The sequence below is a fragment of the Caenorhabditis elegans genome, chromosome V, assembly GCF_000002985.6.
Source record: "Caenorhabditis elegans chromosome V".
Lineage (NCBI taxonomy): Eukaryota > Metazoa > Nematoda > Chromadorea > Rhabditida > Rhabditidae > Caenorhabditis > Caenorhabditis elegans.
This window is the reverse complement of record NC_003283.11, coordinates 10,049,664-10,066,616: the sequence shown is the minus strand read 5'-3', so window position 1 is coordinate 10,066,616 and position 16,953 is coordinate 10,049,664. Positions and strand designations below refer to the sequence as shown.

The window sequence follows — 16,953 nt, the reverse complement described above, 5'->3', positions numbered from 1 at the left end:
GTGGGATCATAACACACTTTACTATTCTATGAAAGTTGTTAGAAACTCAAATTTTTAAATGAAATTATGGAGTTTTTGAAATCTCGACAATGATCATGTAAAGGTTACTTTTAAAAAACATTGTGTTCAGCAATACATTTTTTTGATTGCCGTATAGGTATGACATTTGATTGAATAAAAACAAGGAACGATAAAATGAACACCACTTGGTTTGCTAATGATCATAGATACAGGTGATTTTAATAATTGACTCTGAAAACTGAGGCACCCAAACCTCAAAAGTAACCATAAATGACGGAGGTGGTCTTGAAAAACCCCGTTTTCATAAATTATTTGAGTTTCGGGTGATGATTTCAGTTTCATGAACCAAAATGATATTGGCTGCATTCTATAAAATTAATTCAATAAATTATCGTGACGCGAGAAAACATTTCAAACAGTTTTTAGAGAAGTTTTTCTTCGAAATAAAAAATGTTTCCTTTTTAGATATATAAAAATATTTGATTTAAATAGGGATCTGCAATTATTTTAAATAAGCGCGGGAGGAATATAGTCAGCTATCATGACAAGATTATATCTCAAAGATTTATTGGAATAGTTGTTACAAAATCCGATAAGCATAAGATTTCCGTCGAAAACTAAGCACTGAAAAAAGTGAGGAATTTTGATCGCGGTCACAATGAAATATCTCTTATAGAAACCTAGAAACGTTTAGAGCCAGATGGAACAGATTGAAATAAATTACGTTTGTATCAAAAACATGTGGGATTGGGAAATAGGGAAAATAGGTCAGATCAGTGGGATCATGAAGTTAGAAGATCAAGAATGAGAATGAGTTGGATCAAAAAATGAAGAAAATTCGTGACAGAATAATTTAAGGAAATGAAAGTGAGAATGTAGTTGACGAAAGAGTTATGAATTTTTGACAAATTATACTTTCGAAAATTTCTAGAGACGAGAAATCAAAGGCGCAACGTCTTTGAATAAAAAAGTTTTCAAACTGGGTATTAATTGTCTTTTTAATCCTAAAAAATGGCATTAATGTCTATATTTAAAATGTTTGATGAAAACCTCCATTTTTAGGAATTTAGAGAGTACTCCGGGAAGACGTTTTTCAGCTGCTTGATAACAGGACATTTCAAAAAAAAGTCTGGCATTTAACCAACTTGTGAATCAAAATTCAGGTGCAATTGACGCATTGTTCAGTCGGTCAAACCAAATGATTTTTCACATTTCCTCAATAAAAAAGAGTCATTCAAAATGAATAAATGATGTTCCCATTTGGTTTGAAACATAATTCACGATGGAAAATTTAGCAGAGAGCGTCGGGAAAAAAAATGATGATGTAGATTTGGAAAACTTATGCAACATTTTTTCTTGTTGTTGCAGTGTGAAAAAAATAAATATTCGAAAAACTCCAAAGGAGTAGGATGCAGAATCTAAAAATTAATTTTGGCTATAATGGGCGTTCCTATCATAACAAATTGGGAAAAACTAGAGAAGAGCAAATTCTGAGAGTGGCATTAATATTAATGAGGTCACCGTCTATATACTATTGTTTTTTTTTTTTACTTTTTAAAAAGTTTAACATTTCTGACAAAATTCCCAACTAGTCTTTTTTTCAAACGGAACCCCAATTTTTTTTCAATAAAAATTTTTGTGCTCTGATGAAGCTTACAGTTAAAATTTATTTGTGTAAAATTAAATAACGTATACCGCAAAAAACATGAGAAAAATAGAAGGAGATTGAGTTAATTTTCAATTTTTGGGACCGAATCCACTGCTTCGTTTTCCAACATATCCATATGGACTTCCATATTCATATCCTCCATAATATTGACCAGGATACCCATATCCACCATATCCAACGTTTCCATACCCTCCGCCGTACACTCCGTTACCGTAGTAACCACTAGCGGTTGGGTAGCCACCGTAATACTGACCAGAGGTAATGGTCAAAATGGTAAAGATCAGGATTAAACTGGAAAAGTTCTAATCAATAATCGGAAATTGAATTTGATCTACTTACAGTTTGGCATTCATTTTTCAGAGTTCTTAGAGTGAATTAGGTGAATTAGTTCAGAAAGTTTTAATGAAATAAACTAAATTTCTATTTCGTTTTATACTACATTTCCTTATTTATTTACTCTTTTTTCCAGCCAAAACAAAAGTGAAAACTGTCAAAATTAATCTATTTGCCTTTTACTTTTCCAGAAACAAATGCCAGCAGAACTGGTTTTCTTGTTGATTTAGTTTTCAAACGTAATCAAAAAATTCTCCTCCATTCTCAAGAGTGACCAGATTTTTTCTTCTGAAAATTTGATTCCAGTAGAACAATTTTTAATTAATAAGATAGCGACGTTCTATTGTTTTTTGTTATTCATCCAACAAAAACAAAGACAGCAAGAGAACTGGAAGGGAGCGCAAGATTTTGACATTTGTGTACTTTTCAAAGGTTTTTGAATATTTCAAAAGATTTTGTCTGGATCACTTGTTTCAAAAATGTTTCTAAAACGTGAATTTTATTTCTGATCTTCACTATTTTGTGATTACGGTAGAGGTTTACTGTGAGTACAACTCCCTATATGTGACTATTTACTTTAATATGCAGTTGCAATAAAAGAAGAGAATTCGATATTGTAAGTTTAAACTTTGAAAATCTTAGGGAAAAACAAGATAGATTCTGCTTGCAAATAATGCTTGGAAGTGGTGGACAGCTTCCAAAAGTGACGTGGAATAAGAATTCGAGGAAAAATACAGTGAAAAAGACAGGTGATTCTTCTGCATTTTTCAGGAATTTAAAATGGAAAAAAAAAACAGAAAGCATAGAGTTTTTTCTTGAAAATGACGTGACTTGAAGGTTTGTGAATCAAGAATTCATTCATATGACTCGGAAAAGCAATAGTCAGTGACAAGGATGCATATACCGCGGCGAAGAAAATTTTGCAAATTATGGAATACAAAGCGAAAACTTTACCACAACGAAAATAGGCAGAGAAAAGTGATCAACAGCCAAAGTAATGGGCATTTTTGGATATTTCTGGAAAGTCCTATTAACAACCAAGCATTGTTGATTATGTCTTATAACATTTTTATGAGAATGCAATTTTCATATAACTCTGCTTCAAACATGGATCAAACTTCGATTTACAAAAAAAGCACCTAGTTCAAAATGCTTCCATAAATAAAGGCTTCGAAATTTGTTCTCAGAAACATAAGAAGGTAAGCCAGACATGATGTCTGTTTTTGAATATTTTGCGTATAATTTATAATTTGAATATCACACATTTTATACGCCGGAAAGGTCGAGCAAAATCCGGAACCAAAATTTTTTATAATAATTAGGTGAAAACTGCCGCATTTTTCTAGACCCGCTCATGTCCGACCCACCCAGACTTTAATTGAAGTTTATGTGTTTATTTTCTTGCGAATTTCCATATGAAAATAGCAGTGAGTAATTTTTACGAGGGTGGACTCGAAAATAAATAGAAGAACCTCTGAGACAAGGAATGAGTAGGCATTGCCGGACAGGCAGTTTTTTAGATTGCTACTGAAAGGATGGGTATTTTATCACACGCGTGGTATTGCAAAAAATATATTACAGTCTCGAGATTTTATAACACGAGAAACACCTGGAACTCACAATCTACGATTAGGACTGTCATGCGTTCCACTTATCAATCTAGAGATGGAAGGATCTCAAAATTTTCAGAATGCTACTTCTAATACGTAGTAGCTGAAATAGTTGAATTCTTGAATTCTTGAATAAATATTTTAATAACTTGGAGAAAGTTATACATAGCTAGGAGTATTGAAAGAAGTAGAAATCTGATTTCTGCGTTTGACAATTCTCTCATAGAATTTCTAATTTATACTGCAATTTTTTGGTTATTATTCGTTTTTTCTAATTTCTTTATTTTTCAAGTTTGAAACTAATTCTTGATTTCCTGCGAATAATTTTTTGTCTACTCTTTCTTTCCGGACGAACCCACATTCATAACTAATTAAAATAACAAGTTGTCATTCGATACACCCACTCCACTTGAAAAAACATTATGAACCCGGTGCGAATATATTTCTGATTTTTCTGGTATAAAAATAGAAATAAGCATACTCATTTTATGAGTAAGGTAGACACGTAAATTAAACAAAAATGCCACCTACGGAGTATTGGAGAATGGGATTTCTGATTAAGGAAGTTTGGTTTTTATATGTGTACTAACAACTCCCACTAAAAAGTAATTGCACCATAAAAACTTAATTTTAAGCTTTCAAAATAATGAAATCCCAAATAAAAGTGATTAATGGGTCAATCTGTGTAGTCTGACCTTTTCGAAATTCAATGTATTGCCCGATTTCAATTACCTAACAAAAAATTAAATAAAAAATTTGATTACTCAATTTTAGAAACAAGGAGTGAGCAAATTTACAAATGTTTATTATTTTTTCTTATACTGTGAACAATTTCAAGTTTATTGTCTCGCTTCATTGGAGTATAAAACATTCCTACAGGAAACTAAAACATGATCAAAATGATAAACATTCTAACCTCTCCACAAGTTTCAGGTTAAACGTGACTTTTAACTTGAGAAGGCTCGTATACTATGACGTGTCAAAATGGGATAAAATCAAAAGTTGGACGATGAAAGATAAATTCGAAAGTAAAACACACACACAGAGACACACGTCAAGAAAACTCTTGTCACTCATCCCACCAGATTCATGTCATATAGTGACTAATAGTAAGATTTGAAGTGACATCGAGAAGAAAGGCTGTATCAGTGAAAGAATACGAACACCGTATTGTGTGGTTTGGTTTTATGTGATCTGAGAGCTAACAATAAGGTCTTAAAAGAATGAAGAACAATGTAGTGAATAGTCACGTAAGATCTAATAGATCTTTGAATTCAAGATGTGATTCAGAAATCACATAGTTAGTCAAAGTTTCAATGCGTTTTAAGTTGTCCTGAACCCATTTCAAATAAAATTAAATTACCAAGAAAAAATCAATTCTGAAGTGTTCCATTACATAAAGTAATATATAGAGTAGGTTTTAACGTTATTTATATCATCCTGTCTTGATTTTCCTAATTTTTCAACATGAAAATGATAAATTTAAAAAAAAAGGGTCCAACTTTAAATTTGAATTTCTAAATTTGAATTTAATGAACCGGAATAATATTTTATAATGAGTCTTTTTTTACTTTTGAATGGTGTTTTAAAAGGAGGCAAAATTATTTTTCAAAATTTCAAGCCGCTAAAAGGGGTTTTTTGATAATTTTTTGTTAACTCTATTTTAATAAACGTGAGCCTTTCTATTTAAGCAATACACCTAGAACTGTTACTCTTTCATTAAAATTTTTAAAAAAAATCACGTAAATTACTATTAGCAGTTATCAGTCACCGTGAGACTCTCACGGAATACAATAGTGAAAATTGGAAACAGAGTCATACCTAACAAGAAAATCGGAAGGAAACCATCAAAACATGAAAATGTGCTTACTTAATCCTTTTTTGGTGGCTCACGAGAACTTTTTGTGCGGGCTCATAAAACAAGACTCAAAGGCTCTATTTCTGCCACCGTCGTTCAGTTTCTTGAAAACCTCGTACTGATCTTACTTATACTAATGGATAAACAAGGATCACTAACAATGAGAAAATGAAAACAAAACTATCGAATTTCCGACCGCTAAAGTGTAAACAATTCTGAAAAAAGGCTATTAGTCATTTTCATGAATTTAGTATCCCAATTACAGATGTTTTGCAAAAAAAAAAGGAAATTATGACAATGTCAGACAGAAATGACAGGTCTATTCAAAAATTTTCCAAAATTTTTGGAGGAGAACAAGTGGATAGGAGTCCTGAGAATTATGGAAAAGCTGGGGTGAGGATGTACCGGAACATCTTTCACACCAAGGGTGCGGTACCCATGGGAATATTTCACAAGGTTTGTCATTTTGCAACAAGTCAAGTGGTCGTTCAGTCAAATATTAGAGAGTTAATTCTATTTTGAGAACTGGAAGTTTTGTTCTCAAGACTGAGACGTAGCACCTAAACGATTCTTGGAATAATTACAAGCATTATATTATTTTGGCAGCGTTTGAAGCTTTTGGTGGACCATTGATTTTCAGAATGAATTCAGTAATTCCAAAAATAAAAATTGAGCTTTTCGATATTTTCGAAAAGTTTAGATTACCGAATTTTAAAAAAAAGTGCAAAGTGAAACGACCAGACTAAAATCAATCTCTCAACCCAACGAAGAAAATTCCCGACTTCTCTCATTTTATCACTCAAAGAAATCACGAAATTCTGCCAATATCTCAAGTTTATTAGACCCCAACAACACCTCAAAATGTGTCAGGTGGCATGCTCACAGAAACCGGATTATTTTATTGCAAAACCGCCCGAAAGCACTTTCTCGAAAAAAAAGTAGAGGGTGTGAAAAGCGGGAACAGGTGACAATTGATGGGTAAGAAAAACAAAAAGTTTTAGTTTTCACCTATCACTGAGGCTTCAGTATTGAATTTCTTTTTTCATTTAAAAAGAAGAAATATAGCATACTAAAGCCTGGTCATGTAAAGCTTAACACAATTTACGGGCAAGAGTTCCACAAAAATACTAACGGAGCAAAATTTGATGTTTTCAAAATTTTAGATCATAATGTAAAAACCAAACTGTTATAATACAGTAAAATGTTTTTCGTTTACCCATTTTGAGTATATTTGTACCAAAAATAAGTTAGAAATGCTGTTTTTTAAAGCATTAAAGTTTCAAGCTTAAAAACCTTCAAAAGTATATGCGGTAGTTTATGTATTATGCTCTTTACGCATAGATGGTCATGATTTCAGACGTCACATTTTGATCTAAAACTTACAAAACAAATTGACAGAAGAAACAGCTATAAGTTAGAGCTTAAAATACACTTGGAAACTCTTTGACATTGAGATTTACTGAGAAAAGGCGACAAAATCCTTACTAAAACCCAAAGAAAAACATTGACAACTACAAAACAAAAACTAATCGGGTTTTTGCCTTTCAGCTAAACTTTCTGAAAAATGGACATTCTATCCTCTATCTCTACGTTTTCTTCTTCAGCCCTTTTATTTAACTATCCACATTTTCTCTTTTTTTTTTCATTCTCTCATTTTCAGCTCCATTTCTTTTGACCACGTAAATTCCAGAAATTTTAGTCAAACAATGAGTAGGTACAACTGGGTACAAAATTAAGTGAATTTGTAGCACTAATATGATATCAAGTGAAAACAATGAAGTATTCTTAACAAATCTCCCTATTTGTTTTATTAAAATCATTTATTATAAAACATGATGAAGTAGGAGAAGACAACTAATAGTGTTGGGTGGGTGAGGATGGATACACATAAAAATGGACCTAAATAATCGAATAATAAACGAAAAAACGAATAATAAGACAGGAACGGGGCTCTGAAAAACGAAAAACAGGCTAAAATGGAAGGATTTTTTGATGAAAAAAGAAGAAAAAGGAAGATCATTGAGCAAGTTTCCAGGTTTTTCCGTTATTCCATAAGGATTGGGTTTGTTTTCGGTAGGTATAAATATTCCAAGAAAATTTTAATTACTGAATATGCGTTCTTTAAAAAAAATTTCATCGAACGAACTATTTATTTTGATGTTTGCCCTTTTAGTATTGTAAACTTAACAAATGAGTACACTAGGCAAACTAACTATGATTATAAGATTGTAAAGTAATTGGGATCATTATTCAGACCTGACCAGGGTTGTCACCACAAAAGCTTAATTTTATAAATGTAAAGCCTTTTGTTTGAGGACATAGGGAAGAGCTTTATAAGTACTGAAAAGCTAGTTTTACTGTCTCTTGGCAATATTTTTGTATCAAAGAAGACGGAAAAACCGAAAAAAAAGTTGCTGGGCCAAAATTCTGCCAATCTATATGTACTGTGGTACAGAAAAATAACGTGATAAAGTTACAATGATAAAATGAAAAACGTAGTTTTTTTTCAAAGACTCTAGGATAATTTTATTTTTATTTTGTTGTTGTTCAAAATTGATGTAAATGTGCTTTCAATATAGCGTGTCAAATGAACAAATGAATTTTTCAAATATCGTGGCTCTGTTCGACATTGTTATTTTGAAAAATGAGCTTAAATTGTCTAGGTTCAGCTTTGTAAGTATTTTTGACCCGAATGGTGAATGTAAAATTATTTTTTTCTCATTGGAAGCCAATAACAAGACCAGAAAAATAATAGTAGTTTTTGACCACAAAAAATTCGATCGATTCTAACAAGGAAATCAATTTTAATTCACAATTTTCGGCTATTAAAGCTATAAAAATGTGATATATGAATATGAAGCACGCATTACCAGGCTTTCAGACGTTAAAAAATATGGACACTACTTGAGGTACTACACGAAGACTCGTATTTATGTTGTTGTAGCTGTTTTGTAGAATTTATAACAAAAAACACAAAATTTAGTAACTTCTGGATCAAACAATATGTGACAATGAGAAATACCACTTTTGGACCAACTGGTTCACAATCTCCAATTACTCAACAAACTATGTTTGTTGAGACCACCAACAAAAACTTAATAAGGATCACGTAGCGCTTTTTTCCTTTATTGGAATCTGCAGAATGCCAAATAATATTTTCTCAAGAATACATATGGGAATTTATTTTTATTCTGCAAGAAAAAACAAGAGTCATTAGAATAATTATATCAGTAATATTTTTTCGGTGGTATTACAAACAGCTGACAACATATCAAACAGCAGAAATATTCTTTGAAAAACTGATTATTCACGACAAACACCTCAATATAGAATTCTACCGTATTTTTCAATTAGTGAAATGAAAACTATATTTAGCCTATTCAAACATGAGAATGTTTACATGAAAATTTGCTCATTTTCTCAGATTAGTGAAACTTTGGACCAACTCATAAACTTTGAAGAGGGTGGCGACGAAACAAGGAGTTCTGCAAATTATGAAGCAGGAAGTTCGACTTGATTGTCTGTAGCTCATGAGAAAAATTTGGAATAAAAAATGGCACGAAGTCGTGAGAATTGAAAAAATTAAAAACAGACCTGAATGCTTCCGAAACTAGTAAAATATTTTGGGATTAGTTATCAGTTAATGTAAGCAAATAAAAACCACTATTTCAATCAGTGCCAAAAAATTTGAAAATTTGAGAAACCACGTGAAACATCGAGCTACCATAATCTCAAGGAATCAAAATGCCGAAAAAGAATCACGATTCCTATATAAGGCAAAAAGTTCATTGATACACATTCAAAAGGAAGTGGTGTGGTATATTGAGGTGTCTTCACAATTTCCCGTGGGAATTTTTCGGTGTGCCGGCTTCACGTATTTAACGTGCAGACCAAACCACCCATAATCTGATATGAATGAGACGAAGGACCAGCGGGTATGCGGAAGAAAAATTGTAGTAGAAAAGTTTCTTGTAAAGGGGAACAAAATATTGGAATATTGGATTAAAGAATAAAGGGACCACCGGTGTCAGAAAAAAAACGATGTAGAAATATTAATGAAATAACGGCGGAAGAGAAAATTTTACATGGGAATTTTTATTGGAAAATGATGTTTTTTTAACTCTAATAGGTTGCGTGTTATTTTTAATGAAAATATTTATTAATATTTTTTATGAATATTATTAATAAAATAAATTTCTATTTAACAACTTCTAGCTCTAAAAATAAAACGAAAATTCTCGAGTTTATATAAAGTTGCAACTACTTTTCTGTTGTTTTATGGGTCAGGTTGAACTGAACCGGCTGATATTGTTATACGTTGTTTAAAATATGCACGGTCGCCCACATATGAGTTGTTACAGACGTCCTGAACTAGGAAAATGAGAAAATGAGAAAACCTAGTTCTCAAAAAACCGAAAGCTCATATTCTTTCAGTAGTCCAAACCAATTTCTGGGCGCCTTTTTGCTCCGGATAGACATCAAAAACCGTTGAAGAAACTAGATGGTCTTTGACTGTTATTACCAACTTTTGAGGATACATTAATGAATACATAAATGCATTGCATATGATATTTTTATTGTTTTTTTTTGGATCCCGAACGTTCGATGAATAGATAATAAGTCAGAAAAATATAATGAGAAGAACTATTTTAGCACATGTTGTGTGATTGTCAATGTTTGAAATTTTATAACAAAAGTAAACGGCGTTTCTTAATTTGTTCAACGTCTGGATGTATTGGCATGTCATATTTTTGAAGATGTGACGTTAGACATTACAAACACGGATTGCCACAATTCTCAGATTTTCAGAGAGAAACAATTAACGGGTGTCTATCTTCTTGCTATCTGAAAACCGTAGCAATATCATTTTCGCAAAGACTTCATGAATTATTTCACTGAAGGATTTTCACTACAAGTCATATCCACCAGGATGAGGTTACCACAATTTTCAGATATCAAATTGACATTATCTGATTTATCCTAAAACTTCATTGTAGTCAAATATAATCAAAGTTCAAGATCAGAAGTTCACACTGCAAATATGATACATATAAGGGAATCTTTCAAGAAGTATCAAATTGCAGATTATATGTGTTTTGCTGCTCTGAAGATACAATCTTCCTTATTTGCGAAATAAACAACTTTCGATTATTGTGAATAATACGCGTCACGTGTCTAGAAAAAATTCAGGAAATTAGTAGTTATTGTGATGAATGTCGTGTTGTATTAGGATATATAGACGCTTTTTGTGTTCAATTTATATTTAGCCCAACAAATTCTCTTGTTGGCAAAACGATCATAATACAGTATTGAAACCAACACTCAAATCAACATTGAAAACTAAATTTTAAATTACCTGAACTAACATTAAACATTAATATGTATTTTTCTTAACGTTAAGAACACTTTGACAGTGAACATCAAGCGAAAATATTTGAAGAATAAAATAAGCAGCGACGACAAACTTGAAGCTTTCTCCGTACTACAACACACGTATTCGAATGGGAGAAAGCAGTGGAAATTCTATTTGAATCCGAATTCGCATTCAAATTCTTTTACCTTTAAATTCAATGGAAACAATCAACAGAAAACAAAAACCGCAGTGAAAAAAAAACAAATGAAAACTAAAGAGTCTTCAGAAGAGTGCCGAGTGTTGTGCTCCTGAATATTTGGGTCCACCAGGTTCTGCTAATTTGGGTGGCGCACTCCTAACGATTGGTAAAACAGGGCTAGAAGGGGGAAAGAAGACGTCACCAAAATAAATAAATGCCTGAAAAGAAAACGGTTGTGCTGCCAGAGCTAGTGCCAATTCAGGACCCTTTTCATAAACGATAATTTTATTAGTTTTGTTCGGTTCTCTAGCATCTGACCACTTGTTCTTGCTAGTCATTGATTTTTCTGGAATATATGTAAGATTAATATTAATTTGTAAAATTTCATATTGGATTTTCAAAACATTGTGCGCTATTTTCAAACAATTGTTTTAAATAAATTATTTGTAATTAAAGTAGACTTGAATCTATTTGATTAACGGGTACGGTTTCCCACGTGTCGTAAGATACGACGTCTGCGTACTGCGAAGTGTTTGCAGACTCAGTGTGTTGGAATTTTAACATTTATTTTTTTCGACAATAATTTATTTTATTTTCGATATTATTCAACTTTTCTATGGAAATAATTGTTCAAATTGTAGAACCAATTTTATTTTCCAGCTGAAGATGTCAAACGAGTGGGGAAACGACTGGAACACGGATTCCTGGAACACTGGATACTCACAACCTCAACAACCATCAGCTCCACCCGCTGCTCCTGCTGCAGCACCTCAAGATCAATCATATGGGTAAGCGTTTGTGTTTTTTGTTGTTGTGATTTTATTAAATAATTTTTTAAAATTCTCAGTGGTGGTTATTACTCTCAACAAAGTTCAAATCAAGGCTTCGACGGGTATGGACAGCAAAGTCCTACACAGAATCAATACGGAGGATACGGGCAACAGCAGCAACAACAACAAAGTTATGGGCAAAATAATGGTATAATCTTAATGTTTTTATATTTTCTAAAATATTGTTCTCAGGTTTTGGAGGCTTCCAGCCACAGCAATTAATGTCGGATCCTATGTTAAATGCAGCAAAACAATTTGGAGGTCAATTTGCAGAGCAACAAAAGGAGAAGGTAGGCAAATGGGATTGGAATGCAAGGGGCCGTCGCCGCCGGTCAATCTCCCTTGAATCCGCTTGAAATATACATTTTAAAAACTGTCTTCTTGGAGATATGTTCATAAAAGTATTTTTTCAGCTCACGAAGTACCTTGGAACATTCAATTTGAAGTATTATTTTGCTGTCGATAACGCATACGTCGGAAAAAAGCTTGGAATACTCTTCTTTCCATTCTTTCATAAAGATTGGTCATTGAAGTTTGCTGGATCAGCAGACCCAGCTCCAGCAAGAGAAGACGTTAATGCTCCTGACTTGTACATTCCACTGATGTCATTCCTCACATACATTTTGGTTTCTGGATTTGTGTTGGGAACACAAGGACGATTTTCTCCTGAAATTCTGGGCATCCTTACCTCGAACGCATTAATTTGGGTAATCCTGGAGAATATTGTAATTTTCATCTCGAAATACATACTCAATATTTCTCAATCACTGTCAGTGTGGCACTCGTTGGCGTATTCGACATATAAGTTCGCGCAGTAAGTTTTTTTTCCAAATAAAGTTTATTAAAATAAAAAAAGTTTCAAAAAAGATTTCAAATAGTTAATGTAGGGATTGCTGGTTGTTGATAATTAAGTCGCCGAGTGAGAATATCCTTTAAAATTGATTTAAACTCGAAATATTTTCACAAAACCTCACTGAAATTTTTGCCGTTCCTGGTCTAATATTTGAACTATCACCTCGATTGTCGATCTTTGAATTACAAAACAAAGCATTTCGAAAATCTCGAATTGATAACAAAAACACGACTGAATCAAGTGGTGGGTATATTGAAATGCTCATCACCACAAAATGACCAATTTCACCCATATAGATTCCTACCATACCCCCTCCAATCATAATAGCTGTCGGTACATATACTGAGACTAAGGGCACGACGGCCTGAAACAAGTTTTTTATGTAGAAAATTTTCGCTCTCAAAAATGTTGTAAAAATCCATTAATTTTACTTGAATCACAATAGCTCTGAGCAACTGCATCTGAGTTTTGTAGATTTTTTTGGATAATTGAGCCAATCTTAGAAGCTTCATATTGCTTCTATAGGTCAAAATACCACAAATCAATGATATTCCGTAAAATAATATCTGTAATTGCTCAATATTTTGAAATTTACTATCTAATCTTAGAAATTTAAAATTCTAGACTCAGTTGAAATTAATTTTTGGTACTTGTGTATTATTAGATGCCCTCATTTTAAAAATCATATTTTTAAGTTTAAAAAAATAAAAACATGTGGAATATTTTTTATTTTTTGTTGGGAATTAACCTGAAGAGTGTAAATACATAAAACTTTTATTTAAACGAATGAAAATATACTTTTATTTCAAAACGAAGGCATATAAAACACAAGTGCCTAATTTTTAGTCTTACCTGAAATATGATAAGTCCTAGGAGCGCACCCATAGTCCACCAATCAACATCACCATAATTATGTAGTGGAGTTGTCAAAATGTACTGAAAACATGTTTTGTTTTGAATTATCGTATTTTCTCTACTGGTGCTCTCGCACTAAAAGAGAATATACGGTAGATCATAATGAAATTCTTACATAGCATATAACCCCAACATATGGGTTTCCGCTAATGTTGAAATTCTCAATTTGCATTGTCGACATACTGGAAACTTTTGTTATTTACCAAAAACTTATTCAATTTTAAACTAACTTTATATATTCAGTTTTTTCTGATGTTGGACTGAATATATAATACACACAAATAGACCATATAACAAACGGTAGGATGCAATACGCAATAATTAAAATTAGTCCGAAATCTTGTATGTAGTGCAAATAATGGCTGCTGTAAAGAAAATTTGAAATTATTACAGCTGGTGAACTCACTGGCAAGATGATACATAGCGATATATAAAGTTTAACGATAAAAATGAAGAACTAGCAATAAAACACCCACAGTATAATACTGAAAAATTATCGTTATAATTAAATTTTAGTTTTCATATTCACTTTGCAACAAGTGGCTTAATGAATAACCCAAATCAAAAAGTCTATTCTCAGAATAAAATACGTATCCAAGACCGTTGATATCCATTACAGCATATGGTTGCACTACCCAATCAATTGTGGAAAAAATAAACGCGTAGAAACAATATACTCGAAGAAAATTTTTATAGCCGCCAAACTCTTTTCTTGATTTTTTCTCAATTAATACGAACAGTGTGATGGTTGCCCAAATGGCAGTGAAGAAAGAAAACCAACCGAAAATATGGGTTACTGTAGACCAAGTGGAGTAGACCATTCTGATTTTTTTTTAAATTTTGCCAAATTGGAAATGATTGTGACTCTACTTAAAAATTATCAGGTGCTTCAGACATAAAATAATTCCGTCGGAAATTCACGTAACTGATTTAAAATTATGGAGACTAGCTGATATGTCTGAAGTTTTGAGCTCAGTGAACTTGTCAGTAACAATGAATTATGTTCATCAACCACTTTCAAATGTCGATTTTAAACTTCTAGCAGAAAATTTGTGCTCTAAAATAGTATTAATCAACGCTTGAAAATTTGTTAATCGAAAAACCGGTCCTGCGAAAGCGATGTAGTCAGAAATGAAATGTGTTATCACAGAATAGTCTCTTTAAAAAAATTATAGGTATTCCTGTTGATTTCATTTAGTGAAATTACAACTGTAATTTATTTTTCTATAGAATTAAACTGATTCATTCTGTTAATTTTCAGCATGATAGTCTGTCTGCTTCTGTTCATGGTCGGTGACAAGACATTCTACTATGGAGCACTGGCGTATAGTTCATTGGCTCTCGTGATATTTTTGGTGAGTCTATGATAATCACAATCATACATTTTACAAATGACGATTTTCAGCTTCGATCCGTCTCCCATTTCATGTTTGACTCATCAGGTTCGTATGGATCAGAAGAAGGACGAAAACGGAAATTGATTCTTGTGGCGTTTGTAGTCATAACTCAACCACTTATTATGTGGTGGCTTACAAGGTTTGTTACTACACTCGCATCCCAACTTATAATAATTTTATTATTACTAACCTGTCCAGTTTCAACTAACAAATAAGAATTTAAAAAAACGAAACATCTCGCTTTTCCGAAAAATCGGAAAAAAAGCTTATTGTTAGAAAATTAACAAAAAAAATTATTTGTATCAATTTGGATTTTGTTGATGAGAAAAAAAACATAAGAATGCTTATTTTCTTCAAAAAAAGAGGACCGATTGCAAAAATTTAAAGCTATTTTCTAAAAATCAGAAAAACGAAAAATCAAGCATTTTTTGATTTTTGTGAAAATCTAAAAACCGACACCCTTTATTAGTGCTGAATCCTAAAAAATTGTTTTTACTATAACTTTTAAATCTTTTGAGATACAAAACTTATTTCAAAAACACTCGCAAAAAAATGGTATTGGAATCGCACATTTTTAGAAAACAATTTTATTTCCGAAGCCTTCTGCCAACATTTTACGGTATTGAAAAAAAAACTAGAAAGCTTATTTACTGACGTTGTGGTTTAATTTTTTAATCAGTGACTATTCCAGTCATTCAGTACTACACTGGTGCAAATTGTCAAAAAGTTTCGGTCCAACAGTTTTTTTTCTGTAGTCAAAAATTATTTTTGGGTTCAGCTCTGGCTTTCATCAAAAAAAAGTTTGAAAAATATATTCATTTTAACGCATAACACTGAATGTCTTGTCCTTTACTTGTAGCACCCAAATACAATCAACTGCTCCGCGAATGGTAGTGGGACACGAATGGTTGGAAACCAATATCAATGGATAAATAATTTGGTGATATATCTACACTCCACACTACGAGTCATAATTAATTTTACAAAATTTATTATTATTTATTCACAGAGTTTTAATGTCAATTGTCCGGTCCGTTTCATGTGTTTTTTGTTTAATATTTAAATTTCTAGTTGATTAGAGTTTTGTCTTAAACTTTTTATTTAGTGTCGCAAGTAACTACGATTATGACAAATTCGGATTGGCCCAGATGGCACTTTCAAAAATGACCGGTGGCTCTGGATCGAAAGCGAAACAATTTATGACCAATGATGGCGATATCGATTACGAAGCACTTTTGAAAATGCCAAAAGATGATTTTGAAGGAATGTAATTTTTTGAGCACAATATGACAATTTGCTGTTTTCTTTCATGCTCCTCTTTTTTTCATATTTACTCGACTTCTGTGAAATAATTTGAGTGCCTTATTCTTGTTCCCTTGTCTGAAAATGTGCGTGAATTTACATTTAATTTATATCCTTATAATTTATTTACTTGAGGTTCAATTTTTTCAACGAATGATTTTTCTTTCTTTGTTTTTTTTTTGAATATTACTCCACGACTAGAATTATATTAAAGATTGCAGTGATTCAAACTGTCCACATTGAACTTTATTGAACATGGATATAGGTCGTCTGAAGGATTGAGTTATAATATAGCTATATATAGTCTGATAGTGAGTTTCTGATGATTCATATTATCAGTAGAAATGAATTCTAAAAGTACACAGTGATAAACGTGATGCAATCTACATTTTATTTTAATTTTAGACAAAATACCAGTTCTGCGCTGCCCTCGACTTCGTGAGGTGGGAACTATTTTTTCAACTATTGCAATCCTACCGTACACCTACAGTACCCCAACTCAACCCTTGCACCAATTCCAACTCTTTATCCCTTAATTAAGATTGGGATTGATGCGTACATCGCATTTCAACTGTGAAGAAACCAAAACTTCGCAGACTACAGACTGTAAGGA

General features: G+C 32.3%; 3 protein-coding genes across 6 annotated transcripts; 1 reads left to right on the top strand and 2 right to left on the bottom strand.

Moving 5' to 3' along the window:
* Positions 1–1,674: 1,674 nt before the first annotated feature.
* fipr-13 (FIP (Fungus-Induced Protein) Related) lies at positions 1,675–2,096 on the bottom strand. Its single transcript, NM_001028817.7, has 2 exons — positions 2,030–2,096; positions 1,675–1,981 (listed from the first exon to the last, which is right to left on the bottom strand). The coding sequence occupies exons 1-2, from the start codon at positions 2,041–2,043 to the stop codon at positions 1,759–1,761; spliced, it is 237 nt and encodes a 78-aa protein (NP_001023988.1). The 5' UTR covers positions 2,044–2,096; the 3' UTR covers positions 1,675–1,758.
* Positions 2,097–11,703: 9,607 nt separating this feature from the next.
* Positions 11,704–16,570, top strand: yif-1 (Protein YIF1). 2 transcript variants are annotated; one of them, NM_001047662.4, is made up of 7 exons: positions 11,704–11,831; positions 11,891–12,021; positions 12,066–12,163; positions 12,287–12,687; positions 14,903–14,996; positions 15,047–15,177; positions 16,144–16,570. In NM_001047662.4, the coding sequence occupies exons 1-7, from the start codon at positions 11,710–11,712 to the stop codon at positions 16,307–16,309; spliced, it is 1,143 nt and encodes a 380-aa protein (NP_001041127.1). In that variant the 5' UTR covers positions 11,704–11,709; the 3' UTR covers positions 16,310–16,570. The 2 variants fall into 2 exon arrangements, with proteins under 2 accessions (NP_001041127.1, NP_001041126.1); NM_001047661.5 differs by lacking the exon at positions 16,144–16,570 and adding an exon at positions 15,898–16,116.
* str-118 (Seven TM Receptor) lies at positions 12,744–14,462 on the bottom strand (the record flags this gene model as incomplete). Of its 3 annotated transcripts, NM_001356734.1 has the most annotated exons (8): positions 12,744–12,803; positions 12,848–13,090; positions 13,158–13,292; positions 13,579–13,662; positions 13,757–13,823; positions 13,872–14,006; positions 14,048–14,126; positions 14,171–14,462. In NM_001356734.1, 8 exons carry the CDS (start codon positions 14,460–14,462, stop codon positions 12,744–12,746), a joined length of 1,095 nt encoding a protein of 364 aa, NP_001343567.1. The 3 variants fall into 3 exon arrangements, with proteins under 3 accessions (NP_001343567.1, NP_001343849.1, NP_001256178.1); NM_001356735.1 differs by lacking the exon at positions 13,158–13,292; NM_001269249.3 differs by lacking the exon at positions 13,158–13,292 and having other exon boundaries at positions 12,848–12,901.
* Positions 16,571–16,953: the final 383 nt, after the last annotated feature.

Excerpts from the sequence above, each read along its gene's own strand:
- yif-1 (NM_001047662.4), top strand. The coding sequence starts at position 11,710 with ATGTCAAACGAGTGGGGAAACGACTGGAACACGGATTCCTGGAACACT. Across the intron at positions 12,164-12,286 it reads CAGAGCAACAAAAGGAGAAG|CTCACGAAGTACCTTGGAAC; the intron begins GTAGGCAAATGG and ends GTATTTTTTCAG. Across the intron at positions 15,178-16,143 it reads ATTATGTGGTGGCTTACAAG|TGTCGCAAGTAACTACGATT; the intron begins GTTTGTTACTAC and ends CTTTTTATTTAG.